The sequence below is a fragment of the Oncorhynchus nerka genome, linkage group LG6 (genome assembly GCF_034236695.1).
Source record: "Oncorhynchus nerka isolate Pitt River linkage group LG6, Oner_Uvic_2.0, whole genome shotgun sequence".
NCBI lineage: Eukaryota > Metazoa > Chordata > Actinopteri > Salmoniformes > Salmonidae > Oncorhynchus > Oncorhynchus nerka.
The window spans coordinates 73149444-73172141 of NC_088401.1; the positions used below are offsets into that span (position 1 = coordinate 73149444).

The 22698-nt window shown below is 44.7% G+C and overlaps 1 protein-coding gene across 1 annotated transcript; it reads right to left on the reverse strand.

Moving 5' to 3' along the window:
* Nucleotides 1-799: 799 nt before the first annotated feature.
* LOC115130071 (coagulation factor VIII-like) lies at nt 800-21645 on the reverse strand. The gene is made up of 26 exons (XM_065019090.1): nt 21204-21645; nt 20916-21016; nt 20666-20788; nt 19677-19889; nt 18559-18735; nt 18330-18433; nt 17795-17915; nt 17311-17572; nt 15934-16099; nt 15735-15822; nt 15260-15477; nt 14851-15001; nt 14500-14709; nt 12840-14277; nt 12085-12250; nt 10499-10747; nt 10078-10306; nt 9731-9913; nt 9414-9530; nt 8226-8297; nt 7767-7852; nt 7400-7561; nt 6252-6396; nt 5766-5914; nt 1673-1855; nt 800-1428 (listed from the first exon to the last, which is right to left on the reverse strand). The coding sequence occupies exons 1-26, from the start codon at nt 21353-21355 to the stop codon at nt 1273-1275; spliced, it is 5421 nt and encodes a 1806-aa protein (XP_064875162.1). The 5' UTR covers nt 21356-21645; the 3' UTR covers nt 800-1272.
* Nucleotides 21646-22698: the final 1053 nt, after the last annotated feature.

Genomic DNA, 22698 nt, shown 5'->3' on the forward strand with positions numbered 1-22698 from the left:
GAAGCCGGTTGGACATACTGTCAAATTCTCTAAAATTATATTGGAGGCGGTTTATGGTAGATAAATTATCATTCAATTCTCTGACAACAGCTCTGGTGGACATTCCTGCACTCCCTAAAAACTTAAGATATCTGTGGCATTGTGTTGTGTGACCAAACTGCACATTTTAGAGTGGCCTTTTATTGTTCCCAGAACAAGGTGTACCTTTAATGATAATGCTGTTTAATTAGCTTCTTGATATGCCACACCTGTCAGATGGATGGATTATCTTGGAAAAGGAGAAATGCTCACTAACAGGGATGTAAACTAATTTGAGTACAACATTTGAAAGAAAGAAACTTTTTTGTGCGTATGGAACATTTCTAGGATCTTATTTCAGCTCATGGATTATGGGACCAACACTTTCCATGTTGCGTTTATATTTTTGTTCAGTATAGATTAGAGATTTCTGAAGAACCTTATTGTCATCTTTATATCGTTTCTCTTCATTTTCTTTACGAGTGGAACAATGGTCATATCAATCACACTTGCCAAATGGCTTGAGAGACTGTGACAAGTGGATAAGACTGAATAACAGTCTGGAGAGACGGGAACGAAGTAAAGGAAGGTGAAACCACCCTCCCTAATCATAGAGAAACACCGAGCCACTGCCAGTATCCCCCTGGGCTGGAGCAAAGGAACTAAACAAAAACAAAGAGAGAACTGTTTGCTGTCATGGAGATGGTGAACAGGACAGGAAGAAAAAGAATGGATGGATGTGTGTGTGTGCGTGTCGCAACACTGACCTCTGAAACCAGGCAACAGCGACCTCTGTTTATTTAACAATATAAACTCAATCCCCCTCCCCTCAGTGCATATGATATATTGCATGTACAGTACTATACAGTATACTGTACATACATCCATCCAGACAGAAAATAATAATTATATTGTACTATTTACATGTGGTTGATCACAGCTGGAATGTCAGAAGTCATAGTGTTAGTAGCAGTATACATTGTAAATGAGACGAACAAACTGTTCTCAGCTGAAGCTCATCAATAGACAGTTACAACAGTATATCATATAAATAATATCATATATAACCGTGAACCTAGCTAAACAAACCTTTTACCTAGATTCACTTACTCTGTTCATCCATCAATGACATGACTATTTCATGATCATTACATCACTGATATGCTCATTAAATATTCTCTAGGGAAGAGATGACGATGAGGTGGGCCTGAGTGTGGAGCTGCACAGTGGGGTCCCCTGCCCTGTCTCTGTTTCTCAGAGACGCTGCTGGGTGTCACAGCCCACGAACTCCAAGCGCAGGGCTATGTCGTTGACCCAGCCTCTGGGGTGGATCCGTATGAAGCGGGCAAACAGAGGAGGATCAAAGAGGTTCAGCATCTCCTCATCTGGCTCACTGTTCCCCAAGAACATCTGGGAGGAAGGAGGAGCCAGAGTCAAACAGAGCTGGCTCGCATAAATCACAGTTCGGAAAACATGTTACAGCTTTGTCACTCTTTACAACATCAGGTTTTGTAAATGTCTGGTAGCAATTTGCCTTTAATAATCTTAACTTCTCTGAGGTTTCAAATCACATTTGACCCTGCATGCTAAGGAAGGTGTGTGTGTACTGAAATGTAGCCTGTTATAAATCTGAAGATAATGAAATGTGTGATACCTTCTCTCTTTGCGATTCCTCGTCAACCACGTTGGACCAGGAGTGACCTTCATCGCTAATGGTTACGGAGAACTCTGTCACCATCATTTGAGTCAGAATAGACCACGCCCCCTGAGTCACAACCCCTGTGATGCGTTTCATAACCAGGAAGTCCACCTGCAGCCACTCATGGGGGTTATTGACCTGGAGGAGAGAGGGAGGTAGGGGGGTGGGTTATAACAGGTGCAAAACGTTAAGAGATACACTGTGCACAGCAGTGAGTCTAGGTCCAGATGCTGGTTTTGGCAGCAACAAGTATTAAAAACAAGATTTAAAACAAAGGACGGAAGAAAATAGAGACTGACATAGAAAAAAAACTAATTTACAACACTTCTACCACAGCATGTGGCCATTACAAACAATTGTATCTCTTGATTGATTCCTAGAGTGTCTTCTAGGGAAAGAACATCAAGCTCATAAAAGATCACTCTTGCAATAGATATTGGTCACTGATTCTACATTATTTCTCCACCTATCCTTGACTATTCCGTTTCGGAGAACACTTGGCACAGTTGACCTCTATCTACATTATTTCTCCACCTATCCTTGACTATTCCGTTTCGGAGAACACTTGGCACAGTTGACCTCTATCTACCAATTACAAGTGTTGCTCACATACCAGCCCTTAAAAGTAACACCAGTCTGATAAGTTGGAAAATCACCATTGTCCAGTGTTTTCAGAGGAAGGCAGTAAATGTGATTAGCTAAAGAAGGAGAGAGACAATTTTTAAATTTATTTTACCTTTATTTAACTAGGCAAGTCAGTTAAGAACAAATTCTTATTTTCAATGACGGCCTAGGAACAGTGGGTTAACTGCCTTGTTCAGGGGCAGAATGACAGATTTTTACCTTATCAGCTCAGGGATCTGACCTTGCAACCTTTCGGTTACTAGTCCAACGCTCTAACCACTAGGCTACCTGCCGCCCCAACAATGGAGAGGGGCCACGAGAAAGAGGGAGAGAGAACACCTACCTGGAGGTGACCGCATTCCCTCCCCAATACGCCTCCCTAGACACAACTATGACAAAACAACATACAAAAATGGGTCACAGCTCTTGCAGCTCCGTCGCACGCTGGGTCTGTACATAGTCAATGGTAGGCTTCAAGGAGACTCCTATGGTAGGTACACCTACAGGTCATTCCTTAGTTTATCACAGACCTCAACCCAGAGTCTCTCAAAGCGTTCAGTCAGCCCACTGACATCCCTATCCGATCACAGCAAAATCACACTTGAAGAGAGAAAAACTCAATCATGAGACATCAAAGCTGAGGAAACTGCATACTATAAAGAAACACTATAGATGGAAGGAAAGTAGTGTAGAAACCTACCAAAAAACAATTAGGCAACAACAAATTCAATCCCTTTCAGACAACTTCCTGGACATAATGTTTCACTGTAATAGTGAAGGTGTAAACTTGACAGTAGAAAACCTAAACAGTATATTTTACCTTTCAGCCTCTGTCAAGCAGAGAAGCTAAGAAAATGAACAACAATCGCAAATAGTTTGATTAAGAATGCAAAACCCTGAGAAAAGAATTAAGGAACCAATCCAACCAAAAACACAGAGACCCAGAAAACCTGAGCCTACACCTTAACTATGGTGAAACACTAAAACAATACAGAATTACACTACAGAAAACCTGAGCCTACACCTTAACTATGGTGAAACACTAAAACAATACAGAAATACACTACAGAAAACCTGAGCCTACACCTTAACTATGGTGAAACACTAAAACAATACAGAAATACACTACAGAAAACCTGAGCCTACACCTTAACTATGGTGAAACACTAAAACAATACAGAAATACACTACAGAAAACCTGAGCCTACACCTTAACTATGGTGAAACACTAAAACAATACAGAATTACACTACATAAAACCTGAGCCTACGCCTTAACTATGGTGAAACACTAAAACAATACAGAATTACACTACAGAAAACCTGAGCCTACACCTTAACTATGGTGAAACACTAAAACAATACAGAATTACACTACAGAAAACCTGAGCCTACACCTTAACTATGGTGAATCACTAAAACAATACAGAATTACACTACAGAAAACCTGAGCCTACGCCTTAACTATGGTGAAACACTAAAACAATACAGAATTACACTACAGAAAACCTGAGCCTACGCCTTAACTATGGTGAAACACTAAAACAATACAGAATTACACTACAGAAAACCTGAGCCTACACCTTAACTATGGTGAAACACTAAAACAATACAGAATTACACTACAGAAAACCTGAGCCTACACCTTAACTATGGTGAAACACTAAAACAATACAGAAATACACTACAGAAAACCTGAGCCTACGCCTTCACTATGGTGAAACACTAAAACAATACAGAAATACACTACAGAAAACCTGAGCCTACACCTTAACTATGGTGAAACACTAAAACAATACAGAAATACACTACAGAAAACCTGAGCCTACACCTTAACTATGGTGAAACACTAAAACAATACAGAAATACACTACAGAAAACCTGAGCCTACACCTTAACTATGGTGAAACACTAAAACAATACAGAAATACACTACAGAAAACCTGAGCCTACACCTTAACTATGGTGAAACACTAAAACAATACAGAAATACACTACAGAAAACCTGAGCCTACACCTTAACTATGGTGAAACACTAAAACAATACAGAAATACACTACAGAAAACCTGAGCCTACACCTTAACTATGGTGAAACACTAAAACAATACAGAAATACCCAAAGAAATCAGCTCAATGTAATTCAAGAATCCATAGAATCGAACCCCTTCTAGGAAAATTGGAACACACAAAGAGCTATCTATCCGAAATGGAGATGTATGGATAAAGCACATCTTTTCGGCTCAATAACAAAGAGCAAAGAGCAAACAGGAAAAACATTTACAGTGGCAAGAGAAAGTATGTGAACCCTTTGGAATTACCTGGATTTCTGCATATATTAGTCATACAATTTGATCTCATCTTCATCGAAGTCACAACAATAGACAAACAGTGTGCTTCAACTAATAACACACAAATGATTGTATTTTTCTTGTCTATATCGAATACATCATTTAAACATTCACAGTGTAGGTTAGAAAAGTACAGTATGTGAACCCCTAGGCTAATGACTTCTCCAAAAGCTAATTGGAGTCAGGAGTCGGCTAACTTGGAGTCCAATCAATGAGACAAGATTGGAGATGTTGGTTAGAGCTGCCCTGCCCTATAAAAAACACTCACAAAATTTGAGTTTGCTATTCTCAAGAAGCATTGCCTGATGTGAACCATGCCTCGAATAAAAGAGATCTCAGTAGACCTAAGATTAAGAATTGTTGACTTGCATAAAGCTAGAAAGGGTTACAAAAGTATCTCTAAAAGCTGTCGCATGCTCTTGCGACTCTCCCTAGGTGTGGCTGTCCTGCAAAGATGACTGCAAGAGCACAGTGCAGAATGCTCAATGAGGTTAAGAAGAATCCTAGAGTGTCTGCTAAAGATTTACAGAAATCTCTGGAACATGCTAACATCTCTGTTACGTAAAACACTAAACAAGAATGGTGTTCATGGGAGGACACCACAGAAGAAGCCACTGCTGTCCAAAAAAAACATTGCTGCACATCTGAAGTCTGCAAAAGTGTACCTGGATGTTCCCCAGCACTACTGGCAAAATATTCTGCTATACAAATTGATGGAAAGTGGTGTTCGGGCAAAAACATATGACATTATAAAATCCATGTGCATTTAAAATTGGCAATAAACACACAGATTTATTTACAAAGGGCTGTGGGGTGAGACAGGGATGCAGCTTGAAAATGCAACCAATATTTATATGTTTATTTATCGTCCCATACTATTTGTACTACAACTATTTGCACATTGCTAAAACATTGATATGATGTGGACTTTCTACTAGTCTTTTGAAGAAAGTAATATAGCTAATATAACTTATATCTGGTATTTAACTGATAATATAATACAGTAACAGAGGGAGGGGATGGCAGGAAAGTGTATGTGGTGTGTGTATATGTGTGTGTGTTGTGAATGTATGTACCTTGGGGCGCCATGCGTTGGCGCTGCCGTCCTGGCGGAGGCGTGCGAGGGCGGGGCTCCAAGAGAGCCTCCAGGTCTGCAGGAAGGAGGAGGCTCGGAAACTGCTGTCTGGGACCAACCTCCTCTGGAGACCCAGGGGGAAGGAGCAGCCTGACACACAGACACACAGACACACAGACACACAGACACACAGACACACAGACACACACACACACACACACACACACACACACAAAGATCCTAGATTGAAATTGCAGGCATCTTCTCATGTTTTCCTTCTTCCTTCTCTCAGGAATTCTATTCACCAGCACCTGAGATCTGACCGTCCCTGCACCTCCTCCCTTCCCCCGGTCCCTGACCCCTGGCCCCTAACCACGGACTACCTGCTGATGTACCTCTCAACATTCACCACCTACACCACCACTAAACGTAATCTGAGCTGTTACAAGCTGTTACAAAGGTGTTCCTAACTGACACAGGGACTCACTGTTGAGGTCACAGCCCAGTAGCTCCATGCGAAGAGCAGGGTTCCTCTGGATGGTGACAGGCTGCAGTCTGATGTAGCGCCCGAGGATTGGGGGAAACAGATGGTTCTCCTTCACCTTTGAGCCATCCAGGTTACCGTTAAATATCTGAAATAAACAGAAGTCAATAGTAAGTACAAGAGGTAGCATTGTAGTATTTGTGATGTTCATGTTAAATTAGTGTGTGCCCCTTTAAGAGCGCTAACAGGAGAGAGAAACAGAATGCACAATTTAAGAGTACAGGACAAAATGTAAATAAAGGGTTCACATATTCCTCACACTGGATTCCCCTATTATTACTAAGCCATCAGAGTCTAAGCCCCGTCTGAGCCGGAGGAGGGGTTCTACTTAAGCAATAAGGCACGAAGGGGTGTAGTATATGGCCAATATACCACGGCTAAGGTCTGTTCTTAAGCAATGAGGCAGTCATCGCTGAGATCCTGGTTGAAGACAGCAGAGGTGTATTTCGAGACTTCGGCAGATGTGATGTATTGAGACGCATCCAATGCAAAAAACAGATATCTTTTTATGGGGATTTTTGTCTTTTGCTAATTTGATATTTTTGCAGGGGCAGACATCAACCTTAGGGAGCTGCACCACAGTAATGCATAGAGTTACTCAGAAATATTTTAAGCATTGATGACATTTACAGTAACAAAAGGATACATGCACCTGCTCTCACTACCTGCTCTCACTACCTGCTCTCACTACCTGCTCTCACTACCTGCTCTCACTACCTGCTCTCACTATCTGCTCTCACTACCTGCTCTCACTACCTGTTCTCACTACCTGCTCTCACTACCTGCTCTCACTATCTGCTCTCACTACCTGCTCTCACTACCTGCTCTCACTACCTGCTCTCACTACCTGCTCTCACTATCTGCTCTCACTACCTGCTCTCACTACCTGCTCTCACTATCTGCTCTCACTACCTGCTCTCACTATCTGCTCTCACTATCTGCTCTCACTATCTGCTCTCACTATCTGCTCTCACTACCTGCTCTCACTGACTTATGGTTTGTATGGTACACAATTAAGCTCGTGCTTTGTGGGTACAGTACTAGCCAGTAGGTACTGGTACAGATGGTTAAGGTACATGTAAGGTACCGACATAAGATGGCGTGGTGCTGTTCCCCCTGTAGTTAGTCCAGGTCTCCTGGTCTAGGCTGTAGGAGAGGGTGAAGTGCACGATGAAGTAGTCCTTCAGGCCCAGAGAGGCTCTGGCACCCTGGGTCTGAATCCCATGGAGCAGAGTGGGTCTCTGGAGGTCCACCTACATAGGAGACACAACAGGAGACCAGAGTTGGGGCCAGGTCCATTTCAATTCAAATCAGGAAGTGAACTGAGGAAAACATAGATCTACTGAATTTAAATGGAATAATGGACCACAACCATGCAAAAGACAGGGGCAGCTAAACCAGATGGCCTTTCAATCTACAAGGATCTTTCATAGAAGAACAGGAAGTTTAGTGTTAAACCTGGATCCATGATTTCTGATTCGTGCCCATCCAGGCGTTGACAGAACCAGATAGCTCCAGCCTCGCCAGCCTGGCCTCCCAGTTACCTGGCAACACATATATGCATTCAATCCCACTGGCTAACTGTATGCAGGCCTAACACAGAGTAGAGTATACTGTGTTTTCATAAACAGTATGTCACTGATTCATCATGGTAACATTTCTCCATTCTAGAGGCTTACTTATGCATATACTGTGTATGAGCCTACTTACGGACATCAAATAAATTAATAATAATCATTTATTGGATTTTTATAACACTTTTCAAGTGTTCAAAGTGCTTTTACATAGCAAGGAGCAACTCACCTCTTCCACCACCAATGTGAAGCAGCCTTTTTTCTGTCAAAACGCTTGCCACATATCAGCTATCATGATGGAGAGGTGTGTAGTTACATTCTTGCATTGCTGAAACTTGCTTACCTATGTGGTCTGATGCCGTGATCTGGGAATCGTCTATTCTTCCTGACCTCAACCCCAGAGGCTGGATGCATCCTGCCAGGTAATCACAGAAAATTACATTCTATTTGTATTGTCCACATTTCACAAAAAATAACCAACAATGTCATTCTAAGACATTCCAAATAACATATTTCACACTTCTGTCTCAGTCTACTGAGTAAAGCTGTTGTGAGGTAACTATGTGTGGTACCTACATGGGTTGGGAGGTGTGGTACCTACATGGGTTGTGAGGTGTGGTACCTACATGGGTTGTGAGGTGTGGTACCTACATGTGTTGTGAGGTGTGGTACCTACATGTGTTGTGAGGTGTGGTACCTACATGGGTTGTGAGGTGTGGTACCTACATGTGTTGGGAGGTGTGGTACCTACATGGGTTGTGAGGTGTGGTACCTACATGGGTTGTGAGGTGTGGTACCTACATGGGTTGTGAGGTGTGGTACCTACATGGGTTGGGAGGTGTGGTACCTACATGGCTTGTAGGGTGTGGTACCTACATGGGTTGTGAGGTGTGGTACCTACATGTGTTGGGAGGTGTGGTACCTACATGGGTTGGGAGGTGTGGTTCCTACATGGGTTGGGGGGTGTGGTACCTACATGGGTTGGGAGGTGTGGTACCTACATGTGTTGTGAGGTGTGGTACCTACATGGGTTGTGAGGTGTGGTACTTACATGGGTTGTGAGGTGTGGTACCTACATGGGTTGTGAGGTGTGGTACCTACATGTGTTGTGAGGTGTGGTACCTACATGGGTTGTGAGGTGTGGTACCTACATGGGTTGTGAGGTGTGGTACCTACATGGGTTGGGAGGTGTGGTACCTACATGGGTTGTGAGGTGTGGTACCTACATGGGTTGTGAGGTGTGGTACCTACATGGGTTGTGAGGTGTGGTACCTACATGTGTTGGGAGGTGTGGTACCTACATGGGTTGTGAGGTGTGGTACCTACATGTGTTGGGAGGTGTGGTACCTACATGGGTTGTGAGGTGTGGTACCTACATGGGTTGTGAGGTGTGGTACCTACATGGGTTGTGAGGTGTGGTACCTACATGGGTTGGGAGGTGTGGTACCTACATGGCTTGTAGGGTGTGGTACCTACATGGGTTGTGAGGTGTGGTACCTACATGGGTTGGGAGATGTGGTTGGCTACTTACGTGGGTTGTAGACCAGTAGTTTAGCCCTCATGCCGGCTAGCTGGTGCTCTCCTACTGTACACTCCACCATCCAGGTCCCCACTGTGGCCGGCCTCATCTCCACTGTGCCAAACACACCTGGAGAGGGGGACAGAGACCAAGGTGGGATAGATGACATTCTTGATTGATTCATTATGATTGACTATTATTTTATTGTGTGGGCATGTATATATGTGTGTGTGTGTGTGTGTGTGTGCATTTGCGTGGTTGTGTGTGTGTGTGTGTTGTAACTGTGGTTGTGTTTGCATATGTGTGTGTTTTTTAGTGTGTGTACTTACCAGGATAGAGGTTGTACACCCCCATGCGATGCTCCTGCTCCTTGTGAATGCTGAAGGGCAGACCGTGGAAGTGGGCGGTGTGATACTCCCCGTCGTCCCCGACGTTCAGCAGGTGCCACCTGACTTGCTGGTGCTGGCCAACCATCAGACCAGGAAGTGTCTCTGCCACGTAGCCGTTTATCGCTACGGTAACAAGGAAAGATTTTCCAGAGAAATTAATCTCAAACCCAAACAATCGATCAGATATAAGTATGAACCTAAACAAACAGAGAAATTAATTAGAAATCTATTTAAGTATTTATTATGAAACTAGTATTGATATTAGGAGGGAGTCTGAGTAACTCTACCTGCAAACTTGTTGCTGAGCTGAAACCAGGGGTCATCTCTCCGGGCCTGGCAGGGCGGGATGCAGTACTGACGGATGTTCTCGTCCAGGTACCAGCTCTTGGTCTCGTCGAAGGTGTGGAAGAGGAGGGCGTACTCCTGTAGGTTGGGCTGTAGGTTTAGTTGGGGGTGGAGGGTGCCTGGTTTACAGATTACTAAGGGGCCAATCAGACCGGAGTGGAGGTCCTTCACCTGTTGAGGGGTGAGAACAGAACACAAAGCCACACAGTCAAATACACACGCCAGAACAACAAAGTGCATGCAGGGAAAATCATGTCAAAACATTGATAAGCTGTCTAACGAAAATAAAAGGCACTTATAAGGCCTAACTATGAGCTAGCTTTTTAATATACAGGTAGAGGAAATGTTGACATTGCCACCTGCCTTATTCTGTGTAGAGTAGTAGGCCCCGGCCTTACAGTCAAACTCTGCAGCGGTGGGCCCCTGCTTCCTGGTGATCCTCCAGGTGTAGACCCTGACCTCCCCAGGCTGGACCGCCTCCCCAGGGACCCCCGCCACCCCAGCCCTGGAGGACCCCCACTGGGTCTGGGTCCATCCATCACCCTGGGTCTTATCATACACTCCATGGAGGTGCAGGGAGTACGGCCTGGACGCCATGTTCTTGAAGGTCACCTGTCGAGGTCAAGATCAAGATCAGCATCGAGACAATAAAAACGGGTCAAGGTTAAGATCAAGTGAATGTTTAACAGCATTATATACACTGTGGCGAAATCTGCACGGAGCCTTCACCGTGCGCTGCCACTTTAAGAGTGCATGAGCAGTAAGGAAGGAGGAAATAAAGAGAGCTCGTTCAGCTCTTTGGGGAGGGGCTCTTGGGTGGCGCGACAGTTTGATTGTGTGTGCTGTGCTGCAGAAGTTTTGTTTGTTTGCAGCGTGTGTAGTTTATAGAGTATTTAACTCAATCATCGGTGTAATCGCTCTAGGTCGTGGTTGTTTTCGTTTGGGACCGCGCCCGTTATGGATCGCATGGATTAGTAGCAACATTGTTGCGAAGCTTTAACATACAAACCAACAAACCATCGGACAGTCGGACAGTCAGACAGTACACCTGCACGCCTGAAGACCACAGCTAAGATCTCTCTTATCTTTTTTTCCTCTCTTTCTCTTCCCTCTCATTCCAGTGCTTTACCCTGCAACAGACTCTCTATTTTGCAAATGCACTTCCCATTGAAGTTCATTAGAGCTGGACTATTATTTCCCTGCCAGAAGTGTTTGGATGGACATTTTAGTAGGTTGCTTGCAAGTTGAATATTATGTGAACTGTATTGAGGTGGGGTGTACTAATGACATGTGGCCGAGAAGACTGTGGACATTTTTAAGGCCTTTGTTGTGTCGATGAACACCCCCCCCCCATTCATACCCTCTGCACTCATCCACTAGAAAATAATACAGATTATTGCAAATCCTATGTTGATGACTGGGTTCGTTCTTGTATGAAGTTGCTGTTGAATTGCTCTGCCATTATTAGTATTATTGTATGAGGTATTCTTGTTTGGGTTACCCCTGTGCTGTGATGTGGGTTTTATATGGTGTGTATTCTCTTTTCTCTCCACTGGCTATCTGGTAAACAGGCTACACTCTAGGCAGTCTCTTCTGCTGATGTGTGTGGGTCTGGTAGTGGTACTCTCTCTATTCTACTCTTTTCCTTTCGGCATGGTTAATACCTGCCTGGCGCCCGAACAAAATCTTTCTTTACCCCTCTCTAATAAATACCGCTACAACACAATCTGATATCTGAGAATATGCCATTAAAATAATATTGCAGTGAATTCAGGGGGTAATTTACATTTAATAATGCAATCTGGATTCAAACCATGGTTCCTGAAACTGTCCAACACCTTAGCCATAACACCAAGAACTCTGAAACACCTTGACGAGCTAAGGCCACCAAAATATGAATTGATTTGAACATCAGTGAATTAATAAGCTGATCATTGATCTCCACTCACGGTAAGGAGGTCGTTGATCTCTGCTTTAATGATAGGACCCATGAGTCCAAGATGTTCCTGCAGCTCTCCTCTGGTGACGGGGATCTGGAAGTCTCTCTCACTGTAGGCCCTGAACACCACCTTCTTATATTCCGTCAGGAACTTCCTCATTCCCCTACGCCTCTCTCTGGGGAGGGAACAGTTGGGAGTTGATGAGCTGATCAATAGCCTGATAAAAGACAGCTTGCCGTTGATCAATAGTCTGATAAAAGGGGTGGCAGGGTAGCCTAGTGGTTAGAGTGTTGGACTAGTAACCGGAAGGTTGCAAGTTCAAACCCCCGCGCTGACAAGGTACAAATCTGTCGTTCTGGCCCTGAACAGGCAGTTAACCCACTGTTCCTAGGCCGTCATTGAAAATAAGAATTTGTTCTTAACTGACTTGTCTAGACAGCTTGTCGTTGGTAAATAATTCATTGCATTGGAGCAGCTTTTCCTTGTCTTTTAGATTGAGCTGATCAATCAGAAACAGGATTTCTTTCATTAACAGATAGGGCCAGACACAGACTATGCCTAGTTCTAGACTAAGAGGCATATTCCATTTAGATTCTCCATAGAAACCTACAAAAATGTATAGTCAAACAGATGGGGCCAGACACAGATTAAGTCTAGTTCTAGACTAAAAAGCATATTCAATTGAGATTCTCAATTGAAAGTGCTGCTCAAAGACTAAACATAAGTGTCCAAGAAACCAGATACTTACAAAAACCAAACACTACCTTGTTTTTATGAGCTGATGTGGTTTCCTGATCCCATAGTCCCATGTGATCTCCTGTGCAGCGATGTAGTAGCTGCGGTAATGTCCATCTGTGGTCCTCAGGTCCAGGTTGTCCTCTGTCCCCATGTAGGTTGTCCCAGTGTCCTTCTCACTATAGTCATCATACTCCAGAGACACTGCGTTCCTGGGAGCCGTCTCATTGTCATTGGAGACATTGGAGAAGTCTAGATCCAACAAATCCAGTAGAGGGGTGTCTGGATCTGTGTGAGGGTTGTTGTTTAGGGGATGCACCTCCCCAGCTTTCTGCTCCTCCCTCTGTTGCTGCACCTTCAGCTGAGCCGGGAGCGCTTTCAAAGTGTTTTTCAGGGGGTCTAGATCCCTCCATCCATCTAACTCCAAGAGTAGAGGGTCCTTATCTGTGTGATATGTGCTTAGAGGATGTGAATCTCGATCCAACTCCCCCTTTTGTCTCTGCTCCTCCTGCTGATCCAACACCTCCACCTTCTGCTCTTCTCTCTGCTCCTGCTCCAGCGCCTCCCCATATACCCGACCCTTCCACTCCTTCAGCACCTCCTCCTCACAGTTCTCCGCTAGCTTGTTGCTCTCTCCACCCTCCAAACTGGCCTGGCGTCTCTGTCTTCCATTCCCCCCCTGCTCCCTGCCCAGACCTCCCTCCTCTACCTCCTCCCCATCCCCATCCTCTCGTCCTTCTACCCTGGCCTGGCGTCTCTGTCTTCCATTCCCCCCCTGCTCCCCACCCAGACCCTCCTCTACCTCCTCCCCATCCCCATCCTCTCCTCCTTCTACCCTGGCCTGGCGTCTCTGTCTTCCATTCCCCCCCTGCTCCCCACCCAGACCTCCCTCCTCTACCTCCTCCCCATCCTCTCCTCCTTCTACCCTGGCCTGGCGTCTTTGTCTCTTCCCCCCCTGCTCCCCACCCAGACCCCCTCCCTCCTGGGTCTCTGAAGCCTTCCACTCTCCGTCCTTCTCCAGTTGCTTCAGAACGTCTGTGGGGATCCCTCCCTGGGAGAGCAGGTTGCCCTCCTCGTCAGCAGACAACACGGTCACATACCTGACCTCACAGATTGACCTCTGGTCCCCTGCCTTAAATGTGACATTGTTATCAGACCCGTGGTCCCCAGATTCTCCGATGGAGACTTCGTTATCTGTGTAATTTCTTGTTTTCGGTGTTGTTGTGTTCTGGTTTAAACTGGGTTGCTTCTTGCAGACTCTGATGGCTACGGTCCTGTTCTGTAGCCGGGGGCGGAGGGATCTCGGTTTGAAAAACTGGTCTACGTAATCAGGCAGGACGTCCTCTAGGCCGTACTCTAGGTCCTCGTTGTCCACAAGCAGGTCAATATTACAAGACAGGACGGAGTAGCGGGCGCTCATGCCACGGCTCTTCAGGCTACTGTCGAAAGCACTGATCTCCCACTCACCTGAGGATGGAATAAACATCAGCTCACAACACTTCAGAAAAAAATCACTCAGGTCAGGGTCAGGTTTTAGTAGGGCGCACCATAGGGAAACCTGTGTTCTTAATGGACCTGTAGCACCTCTCTGTTTCAAAAATGTTCTTCCAATTTATGCCTACTGAACACAAATGTAGTAGCATCAAAAACAACAATGGCTGACAAACAAACATTGTCATTTGACCTTACCAATTAGCTCGGTCTCCATGGTAACAGTCTCCCCAGACATTGGGAAGAGTGTGAGAACGGACTCATACACGTTGTCCCTCATGAAGGGGTTTCCTGTGAAGTAGACGGATAGGAAGTCGCTCTGTGTCCCCACGTTGGCCAGGTGCCAGAAGGTCACGTCATCCTTACACAGCTGGATCATCTGCCCGTTGAACATTATCCCGTTCACATCTGGAAACAAAAATGAGATCCGGATCAAAATCTAAAACATAGGAGGGGTGACAGAGCAGACATGAAGGAGGTATCACCACCTTCATCAAGAAATAAGGGAAGCTAGCCTACAAGATAACCAGGCAGGAAAACCCCACTTACTGTAGATGACATTGGAGTTGTAGAAGTCAGGGTCTGTAGGGTTGACCATGGAGGGGTTTCTGCTGTACTTCTGAATGTTGTCATTGATGTTCCAACTCTTGTTTTCATCAAACACAGCGAACATCAACTGCTTCACTTTATCTGGGCCCACCTGCAAGTTGGACATCTTAGATTAGGATAACCGCAACATCTCACATACTCTCACACTGCTACAAACAGCAAGATCCAAGTTATCAGTGTATGACTTGGGCAAGCTGCAGGAGAGATAATGCATTGATATGTCATATTGGGCCAGATTCCCGGACACATCTCTATTCTCCATTGGACGTTATTCTTATTACAAGACTTAATCTGTGTCCGAAAAAACAACCCATGTGTCATTATGGACATATGAAGTGGCGATTCTCACCAGCCGCCCCCTGGTGTCCATGGAGTCCTTCTTGCAGATGAGGAGGGGTCCTACGAGGCCAGTGGCCACGTCTCTCTCAGGGTTGATGGTACTCTGGTACAGACGGGTCAGACACTGTGGGTCTCTCTCCAGGGGCCCATCCTCTGCTGTTAGTTTCCACATGTACCCATATGTCCCATTGGGGGGTACAGCCAGTGAGCGAAGGTCCTTTTCACCCTCTACACAATCACACATAGACACCATGGGGGGAACAAGAATGACTAAGAGACTAAGAGATTATATTAGTGTAATAGAATGACTATTAGACTAATACAATTACTATAAAATCACTTTTTATGAGATTCTCCAGACCCCAACATATAAACACACCACATATGATGACCATATTCCACGAAGGACTTAGTTATGATTTTAAACCTAAATGCATAGCCAGTAATATTATCTTATCATAATGCCACATTTCTGTTTATCTTACCATTCCCTGTTTTACGCAGTGGAGAAATCGCGGTGAGGCCGTTTGGATAAATGTTGAAAGGACGACTTGCCAGGTTCTTGAACACTATCTGAAGAAGCAATGAGAATGACCTTTAATTTCTTTACTATCTATTCAGATACAGCTTTTTTGTTGACATGCTTTTTGTTTGTTTGTTTGTTTTGTTGATTGTGGTACACACTTGGAAGTGTTCGTCCACCTGTCCTCTGAGCAGTGGTCCCAGCAGTCTTTTAACAGGTGATTTCCTCGTGGTGAAGGTCTGGTCAGTGTATTCTACATACACCACCTTCTTATATTCATGACCCAGCTGATGAGGCCCCCTGGGAAAGTATTCCGATAACAGTGGACTGGAACACAGAGACAATGGAGGGAGGGTAGTAATCAGCATCTTTAGTATCATGAACTCTGAGCAATGCTATCTGTCCCTTTCCTGTCCTAGTCTTTTTCTGGCTATCTCCTTTTCTCGGTCCTCTGTCCCATCTAAACTCTTACTATACACAGTCTCTCTGACCCTCTCCCTTTCTCGGTCCTCCGTCCCATCTGAACTCTTACTATACACAGTCTCTCTGACCCTCTCCCTTTCTCTGTCCTCCCTCCCATCTGTACTCTTACTATACACATTCTCTCTGACACTTTCCCTTTCTCGGTCCTCCCTCCCTCTCTCTTCCTTTCCATTTCCTTTTCACTCCCATTCTCCCACCTTTGCCACCCATTCCTTCACCTATTTCTTCTTTCCTCCCTGTATCGCTCTCCCTCTTTATCTCTCCCTCCCTCCCTCCCTCCCTCCCTGTCGCCCCTTTACCCTCTCTCCTACCTGTCTCCCTCACTGAGGTGGGGTTTTGTACCTGTCTCCATCACAGAGGTGGGGTTTCGTACCTGTCTCCCTCACTGAGGTGGGGTTTCGTACCTGTCTCCCTCACTGAGGTGGGGTTTCGTACCTGTCTCCCTCACTGAGGTGGGGTTTCGTACCTGTCTCCCTCACTGAGGTGGGGTTTCGTACCTGTCTCCCTCACTGAGGTGGGGTTTTGTACCTGTCTCCATCACAGAGGTGGGGTGTTGTACCTGTCTCCCTGGCTGAGGTGGGGTTTTGTACCTGTCTCCATCACAGAGGTGGGGTGTTGTACCTGTCTCCCTGGCTGAGGTGGGGTGTTGTACCTGTCTCCCTGGCTGAGGTGGGGTTTTGTACCTGTCTCCATCACAGAGGTGGGGTGTTGTACCTGTCTCCCTGGCTGAGGTGGGGTGTTGTACCTGTCTCCCTGGCTGAGGTGGGGTTTTGTACCTGTCTCCCTGGCTGAGGTGGGGTTTCCTACCTGTCTCCCTGGCTGAGGTGGGGTTTCCTACCTGTCTCCCTGGCTGAGGTGGGGTTTCCTACCTGTCTCCCTGGCTGAGGTGGGGTTTCCTACCTGTCTCCCTGGCTGAGGTGGGGTTTCCTACCTGTCTCCCTGGCTGAGGTGGGGTTTCCTACCTGTCTCCCTGGCTGAGGTGGGGTTTCCTACCTGTCTCCCTGGCTGAGGTGGGGTTTCCTACCTGTCTCCCTGGCTGAGGTGGGGTTTCCTACCTGTCTCCCTGGCTGAGGTGGGGTGCATAATCCCAGATGATCTCCTCAGCAGCGATGTAATGGACCCAGATTTTGATCTTCCCCCCTCGGGAGCGCCCCACAGCCTGATCTTTCCCAGGCTTAAACACAAAGGTCTCAAACATGTCATCTCCATATTCATAGTCCTCCTTATCCTCAGACTGCTGGACCTGACGCACGTCAGGACCGGGCACCGTCACAGGCTCTGGGCAGTCCTCTACCTTAAAGAATGCACTCATACCCGCTGGAACAAAAACATACAGAGACCTTATAGCAACTCACAAGACACCTTATAGATGCAATATGAACACCTTATAGCACATTCTCAACCACATAATAATTCATGCTACTCTGGCTCAAATGTACAAATGTACTCTGTTACCTTACACAGGAGTGTCAAATCAAATTGGGAACTTTGAAATTGATCAAAACTTTATTTCACAACTTTGAGAGAACATACTCTTACCGTGGCGGTGTTCTTGGATCTGACAGCTGATGAGGAACTTCCCCTGAGTGCTGGGCTTCATCTCCGCCGTGGTAAAGGTCATAGGGGTCATCTCCACAGTAACCTTACGGTGGGCCATCACCTGGAATGACAAGGGTAGAGTTAGGCTCAGACTGAAATGCTGCTGAACTGATTACACATTCTCACAAACAACTTATTTTTTATGTAGCCAGGCAAGTCAGTTAAGAACAAATTCTTATTTTACAATGACAATGACGGCCTAATCTTGGTTGATTGTCAGTGGGTTAAATGCCTTGTTCAGGTGCAGAACGATTTTTACCTTGTCAGTTCGGGGATTCAAACTAGCAACCTTTCAATTACTGGCCCAACACTCTAAGCACTAGGCTACCTGCCAGCCCTACCTGCTGACTTATAACAACTGAACTGGCAAAATTATCAAAGGAAAATCTTGGTTGATTGTCACATATGACCATTAATTATGATTGGTTGACAACTTTAAGTGAACCCTGATTTAAACTTGAATTATCTGATGTACCTGCAGAGTGTGATCCTGAAACTGTATAGAGTGGATCTCTGGAGACGTTTCCATTCCAATGAGATGCCAGAACACATGGTCTCGTCCCTGGCACATCGTCAGACCTACAAACATACCAAACAACCAACCCACACAAAAACATATTTTTGAGTCTTCTACTACAGCATAGTTGACAACAGGACTCTGTTCTGTTGACTCTATACAGTAACATGCTAAACTAGCTCCTGACCTGGTAAAGTTGAGTTGACGTATCCATTGATAGTGTGGTACTGTTTTCTTGCACTGGCCTTCTTAAATCTTTCCCGGAAACTCCCCACCTCTCCGTACCAGCTCTTACTCTCATCGAAAACAGCAAAGAGCAGAATAAACTCTCTGCTTTTCCGAACTCCATTATCTGTAAATGCAGCTGTGAGAACCCAAGGGAAGCAGAGAATACAGGTAACACATTAGTTGATAACTCTGAATATCACAGGGTACATGTGGTGAAATTACTCATGTGGTGAAATTACTCATGTGGTGAACTTACTCATGTGGTGAAATTACTCATGTGGTGAAATTACTCATGTGGTGAACTTACGCATTTAGTGAATTGAGGCATGTGGTGAAATTACTCATGTGGTGAAATTACTCGTGGTGAAATTACTCATGTGGTGAACTTACGCATTTAGTGAATTGAGGCATGTGGTGAAATTACTCATGTGGTGAAATTACTCATGTGGTGAAATTACTCATGTGGTGAACTTACGCATTTAGTGAATTGAGGCATGTGGTGAAATTACTCATGTGGTGAAATTACTCATGTGGTGAAATTACTCATGTGGTGAAATTACTTGTTTGGTCCAATTGCTCATTTGTTTAATAATCAGGTGATGTGGCAGTCTGGGTGTTAAGCTTCATCATGTGCAGTAAACTATTGACAATCCCTACTTAGTAAGGTGATTATGTGATTCAGACCTCCTTCTATTCACAAAACCTTCCATTAGGTAGGACATGATCACTGGATGACTGAGAGCAGAGCACATTATAAGTCCCAGTCAGCTATAAGCCCAGCAGCCACATTAATTTCCTCCTTTACCAGGCAAATATATGTCACAGTGGGTCTGACTGTACTGTAAGGGAAGTGTGATACGTAGAGAGAAAATTGTGGAGGGTGTGTGGGAGTAACATAGCAGGAATAAAGTTGTGGAGTATCTGACTGTAAGGTGTGTGGGAGTAACATAGCAGGAATAAAGTTGTAGAGTATCTGACTGTAAGGTGTGTGGGAGTAACATAGCAGGAATAAAGTTGTGGAGTATCTGACTGTAAGGAGTGTGGGAGTAACATAGCAGGAATAAAGTTGTCTCTAACTTGATTTGCAGATGAGCAGAGCCCCGATGAGCCCAGAGTTGAAGTCCTGTACAGTGTCCACCTGGGAGGAGTAGGAGTAGGTGAGGCATTCTGGGTCTCCCAAGGTCGGACCGTCATTAGGATTGATGTCCCAGATGTACTTGTAGTATCCTCCTGGAGCAACAGCATCATCCTCCTTCTCCTGGCTTGACGTGGCGTCATCGTATCCGGCCCCTAAAGGGAAAGAGATATATTGCTAGGAATATACGCATGTACACACAGAGACTGACATAGCAGATGCACGCACGCACGCACGCGCACACACACACGCACGCATGCACGCGCACACACACACACACACACACACTTGTTCACGTAATTCAAGACAGTAAATAGTGGGTAAGCCCTTTATTGGATTCAGTCTACTTTATAACACCAGTGCTAGGATGTGACAGTGGCTTACAGTTTACGGTAAGTTAGTAGGTAGACATGCAGATTTAGTGTTTACGGTAAGTTGGTAAGTTAGTAGGTAGATATGCAGATTTAGTGTTTACGGTACGTTGGTAAGTTAGTAGGTAGACATAAAGACATTACCCTCAGACTGTTTCCAGTAGTAAGTTAGTAGGTAGACATAAAGACATTACCCTCAGACTGTTTCCAGTAGTAAGCTAGTAGGTCGACATAAAGACATTACCCTCAGGCTGTTTCCAGTAGTAAGTTAGTAGGTAGACATAAAGACATAAAGACATTACCCTCAGACTGTTTCCAGTAGTAAGCTAGTAGGTCGACATAAAGACATTACCCTCAGGCTGTTTCCAGTAGTAAGTTAGTAGGTAGACATAAAGACATAAAGACATTACCCTCAGACTGTTTCCAGTAGTAAGGTAGTAGGTAGACATAAAGACATTACCCTCAGACTGTTTCCAGTAGTAAGTTAGTAGGTAGACATAAAGACATTACTCTCAGACTGTTTCCAGTAGTAAGGTAGTAGGTAGACATAAAGACATTACCCTCAGACTGTTTCCAGTAGCTGACCCCCACAGGGCTGATACTGTAGGGCTGGGACGCCAGGTTCTTAAAGTGCACCACCACCCTGTCACTGGCCTGGGCATGGATCACCGGACCCTGGATACCTGCAACACAAAGCACTCTGTTCAGCTCTCTCTCTGTGTGAGTGTGTGAGCGTGTGTGTGGTAGCATATAATTCTAAAGATATACTTAAAGTAATTAATAATGAATGAATGAAGTTAGTACACATACCTGCCCATGTTGGTGTAGGCTTGGGGACTGAATATGTGGAATCAGTGTATTCTCTATAAACAGCTTTTATGTATTTCTGAGGGGGTTCCTTGGTCCTCCTCCTACAAATTCATAATCAACATGGATATTTTAAAAAAGGCATAAAAATCAATGATTAAAACATGAAAACAAATAAAATAGGCTACATGGTGATATACATTTGAAACTGTTAGTTGAATAGAAAAGCCTACAACAAAATTGACGCAAAAAAAGGGATAGATATTAGGTAATGACTGGAGAGAACTTCACCTTTGTTCTGATACGGGGTCAGCGCTGCCCCAATAGAGATAGTCCCAACCGATCTCAACCGCGGCGATATAGAACTCTCTCGTGGAAGGTACGGCCAAGGTCTCCTCCACCCCGCTGAGGACGCAGAGGAGAGATATCAACAGCGTTCTCATCGCAAGGCACGCGCACCTGTCTGACTGAACGTCAATTCACTGGTGGTCGAGAAGTCAGATACCCGGACCGTAGCAGGCAACTTACTACCGTTATTTTCCGTTCGGGGGGATATTTAAAGGGAAAGTTCCAAACCAGAGATATAGTCACAGGTAGAGAAAGACAGAGTGTGTATGTGAGGAGGGAGTGAGAGAGATAAAGGGAGAGAGAGTGTGTGTGTATGTGAGGAGGGAGTGAGAGAGAGTGTGTGTATGTGAGGAGGGAGTGAGAGAGATAAAGGGAGAGAGTGTGTGTATGTGAGGAGGGAGTGAGAGAGATAAAGGGAGAGAGTGTGTGTATGTGAGGAGGGAGTGAGAGAGATAAAGGGAGAGAGTTTGTGTGTATGTGTGGGATCTGTACAGCGGTGACCAGTCATTCAGGGCAGGTGGGGCAGAGCCCCACATTCTTTGCAAAAAAATTTTTTGTTTTTTTTTGGGTGTTGCCTGTTTTTGCATGTTATTTTGGCATTAATACATGTCACATATCAATTTGCAAACAATGGTTTATATATATATATATATATATATAGGTAGTAGGTATATATATATATCATTGAGTTAATAAAGCCTGCATACAAAACATAGTCTTTTTTTTTTTCTTGAGTAAGGCAGTTCCAAAATGCAGGTGTTTCAGCCTAGCTCAGTGCTTTCTGTGGTGGTGGGGCAAGCCAGCAGAAAATATGAAGCATTGCACCGTGATTGGCTCAGTGTTCTGTCACTCATGGGGACACTACGTCACCCCCAAGTCTAAGGGTAGATCTAGAAAATTCAAGCCTGTTGGGTGCTGCCATATAGTTATATATAGTTATTTATAGTTATTTACATTATAGTGCCCATCCAAAGTCATTGGCCACAGATAAAATGATGTAAAATCGTGTTATATCTTGGACATCATACTTTCAAAATATTAGCTTGCAGACATCATCATGAATCAAGTCGACAATCGATTGGCAAATTGTTTTTAATCCTTATCGTACGAAGATAAATTATAGATAAAACGTATCAATGCTCATCGGCCAATGGACATGAACATTACACAAGTTGGAAATTGCAAATTCCGTGGTTTGGAAGGAATCAGTGGCTAACTGCAAGCATTGCAAAGCAATCATTAGCATGCTATTCAGTGGAGTGGCTGTGTGGTCCCAAGTCTAAGATGAAGGGTCTCTTTTCCAAGTTTAAAATTCAAGTGAGCACAGCACAACAAGGCGAGTCCAAAAAGGTATTTGCTGCTGCATAAAGGATGCCAGGGAGATATGTATACTGTAGCTAAGAAAGTAATAATAAGTGTATGTTGTGTAGTAAACTGT

Bases quoted from the DNA above. Each gene is read 5' to 3' on its own strand.
- LOC115130071 (XM_065019090.1), bottom strand. From the start codon at position 21,355: ATGAGAACGCTGTTGATATCTCTCCTCTGCGTCCTCAGCGGGGTGGAG. The intron at 9,531-9,730 runs GTAAGTACACAC...CCCCCTCTCCAG, and splicing joins GGTGTACAACCTCTATCCTG to GTGTGTTTGGCACAGTGGAG. The intron at 8,298-9,413 runs GTAAGTAGCCAA...ATTACCTGGCAG, and splicing joins ACTACTGGTCTACAACCCAC to GATGCATCCAGCCTCTGGGG.